Below are 2490 nucleotides of genomic sequence, written 5' to 3' on the forward strand. Positions count from 1 at the left end.
AGTCCCCCCGCTCCCGCCTCCTCCTCACCCAATGGCATGGGATTTGCCTTGCAGCCAATCAGGAAGCGCGTATCGGACGCACTTCCTGATTGGCCAGGAGGAGGATCGGTGTGGCAATAGTGAATTTTCATTCGCTATTGTCACACAATGGGTGGGCTCGGGACACACTGCTCTGCGCAACGAGCCCACCCTTTGCATTGCCCTATTAGAGCTCTAATCAGGTTATGTAAAAAAAAAAACCCCATTAAGCTCCATGCGTCCGGCGCCCTGCATGCAGATTATGGGTTCGGACGCATGGATGGGGGGGCGACGCCCCTGCACCCCCAACACACCGGCCGCCACTGGTGACAGCGCTGAAAGCTGAGAATTGGCCTGGGCAGGAAGGGGGTAAAAGTGCCCTGTAGGCAAGCGGTTAAAGGCAATTTTCTAACCCTAATTTTGCCTTTCCTATTAAAAACTTAATGCTGATAAATTATTTTGACCCAAATGTCGCCACACTTTTGGCAAATCAGACAATTTTGCTGATCTCTGCTGATCAGCTGAACTTAAAACACGCTTTTATTAACTTTTTGAGACATTTTGACCATAACATTCATTGTACACAGATTATTGATGCCTAACTCTTTCATGTGCAGAGGTACAGTAATTGACAGCCCAGATGCCCACATGAAAGTTACCAGTGTTGATATGTGCTAGTTAAACTTGAAAAGGCCCCATGGCTAATTTGCCAAACCTAAATATTTTACAATACAATGCATACAAGGTTTTGTATTTGGAACTCTTTTTGGACAAAAAACATGTTTGATCACTTTACACATAGCAGTTTCATTTAAAAAAATGCATTAATTAATTACTTTTATTCACATAGTGTAGACTAGTGGCAGTGAGTAACAACGATAGATAGATAGATAGATAGATAGATAGATAGATAGATAGATAGATAGATAGATAGATAGATAGATAGATAGATAGATAGATAGATAGATAGATAGATAGATAGATAGATAGATAGATAGATAGATAGATAGATAGATAGATAGATAGATAGATAGATAGATAGATAGATAGATAGTCTTGGCCTCAGATAGTTCCTGTTTTGGGTCTGATGAATGAACAGTTGTCAAATGGTTTATTCAGCTTGTCATCTTAGCACAATTGTACACCTTGCCAACTGTCCGATAGCCTTTTGAACATCTTTATTTCTTAGGCTGTAGATTAAAGGGTTTAACATTGGTGTAACACTTGTATAGAACACCGACACCATCTTGTCTGTCATTCCAGTGTCTGAATTTCTTGGTTTCATGTACATGAATATGGATGTTCCAAAGAAGATGGCCACCACGATAAGATGGGATGTGCATGTTGAGAAGGCTTTGTATCGTCCAGAAGGGAGTTTCACAATAATTAGGAAAATTTGTATATATGAAAAGAGGATGAGGCACAAGGGAATTAGAAGCAACATGAACCCACCAACCACACGTATGATGTTTTCTACTGGGATATCCCCACAGGATAGCTGGAGTAAGGATGGAGATTCGCAAAAGAAATGGTTAATAGTGACATGTCCGCAGAACTTTAAATTACATACAAAATATATATCAAAGGAGGCTATACTACACCCAGCCATCCAAGACAAGGAAATCATCCTGGTACAAAAGACTGTATTCATAATAACATTGTAACGTAGGGGATTGCAGATAGCCACATATCGGTCATAGGCCATGAAAGTCAATAGTATGCACTCTGTCACACCCATAAAAAGTAACAAATAAATTTGAAGAATACAACCAGAATATGAAATCGTTTTTATTGACAAAACAATATTTAGTAGCGTCTTGGGCACAATAATTGATGTATAACAGATGTCCAAGAAGGACAAATTAGTAAGAAATAAATACATAGGATTGTGTAAATGGTTGTCTGTTCTGATGGCCACTATAAGGAGAATGTTAATGGCCAGTGTGGTCACGTAGAAAAGTGAGAATAATTGGAACAGCCATGGTTGCATGTTGGGATTGTCTGAAAATCCAAGTAGAATAAATTGTATTATTGTACTTTGGTTCTCAGCTGCCATGGTCACACTCTTCTAATAATATCCCCTTGCCCTTCAGCTGAACACTTTTTGGAATTTGGGACAAAATAAGAAAGATCTATATGAGGGAAAACTTAATTCTGAAAATAAATCACCAGTAAACTTAGACTACCAGGTAATGTCCACAAAACATTTAAGCAGTCATTCTTATGGTGTATTTGTTACTGACGTTTGCTGTAGGTTGAGAAGTGTTTTAGCTAAGCACCGTTGATGGCAGTAATGTCGCGGGTGGATGCTGCATTTTTGGCTTATGAATAAAATTTAGAAGATGCCTCCATGTGATGTACTGCACAGAACTTTACTGTAAAGCCCCGTAAACACGCACAGATTGTTGGCCGTAAATTGTCGGCCAACGTCCGATCTGCCGATTGTAGGCTTGTTAGTATGATGCTTCCGAC

General features: G+C 39.8%; 1 protein-coding gene across 1 annotated transcript; it reads right to left on the reverse strand.

Annotated features, from left to right (window-relative positions):
- Positions 1–1141: 1141 nt before the first annotated feature.
- On the reverse strand, positions 1142–2074 carry LOC309551176 (olfactory receptor 2G3-like; the record flags this gene model as incomplete). The annotated part of the gene is made up of 1 exon (XM_082251668.1): positions 1142–2074. One exon carries the CDS (start codon positions 2072–2074, stop codon positions 1142–1144), a length of 933 nt encoding a protein of 310 aa, XP_082107794.1.
- Between the last annotated feature and the right edge of the window lie 416 nt (positions 2075–2490).

Source organism: Pelophylax lessonae (assembly GCF_965119305.1).
Source record: "Pelophylax lessonae genome assembly, chromosome: 3".
Lineage (NCBI taxonomy): Eukaryota > Metazoa > Chordata > Amphibia > Anura > Ranidae > Pelophylax > Pelophylax lessonae.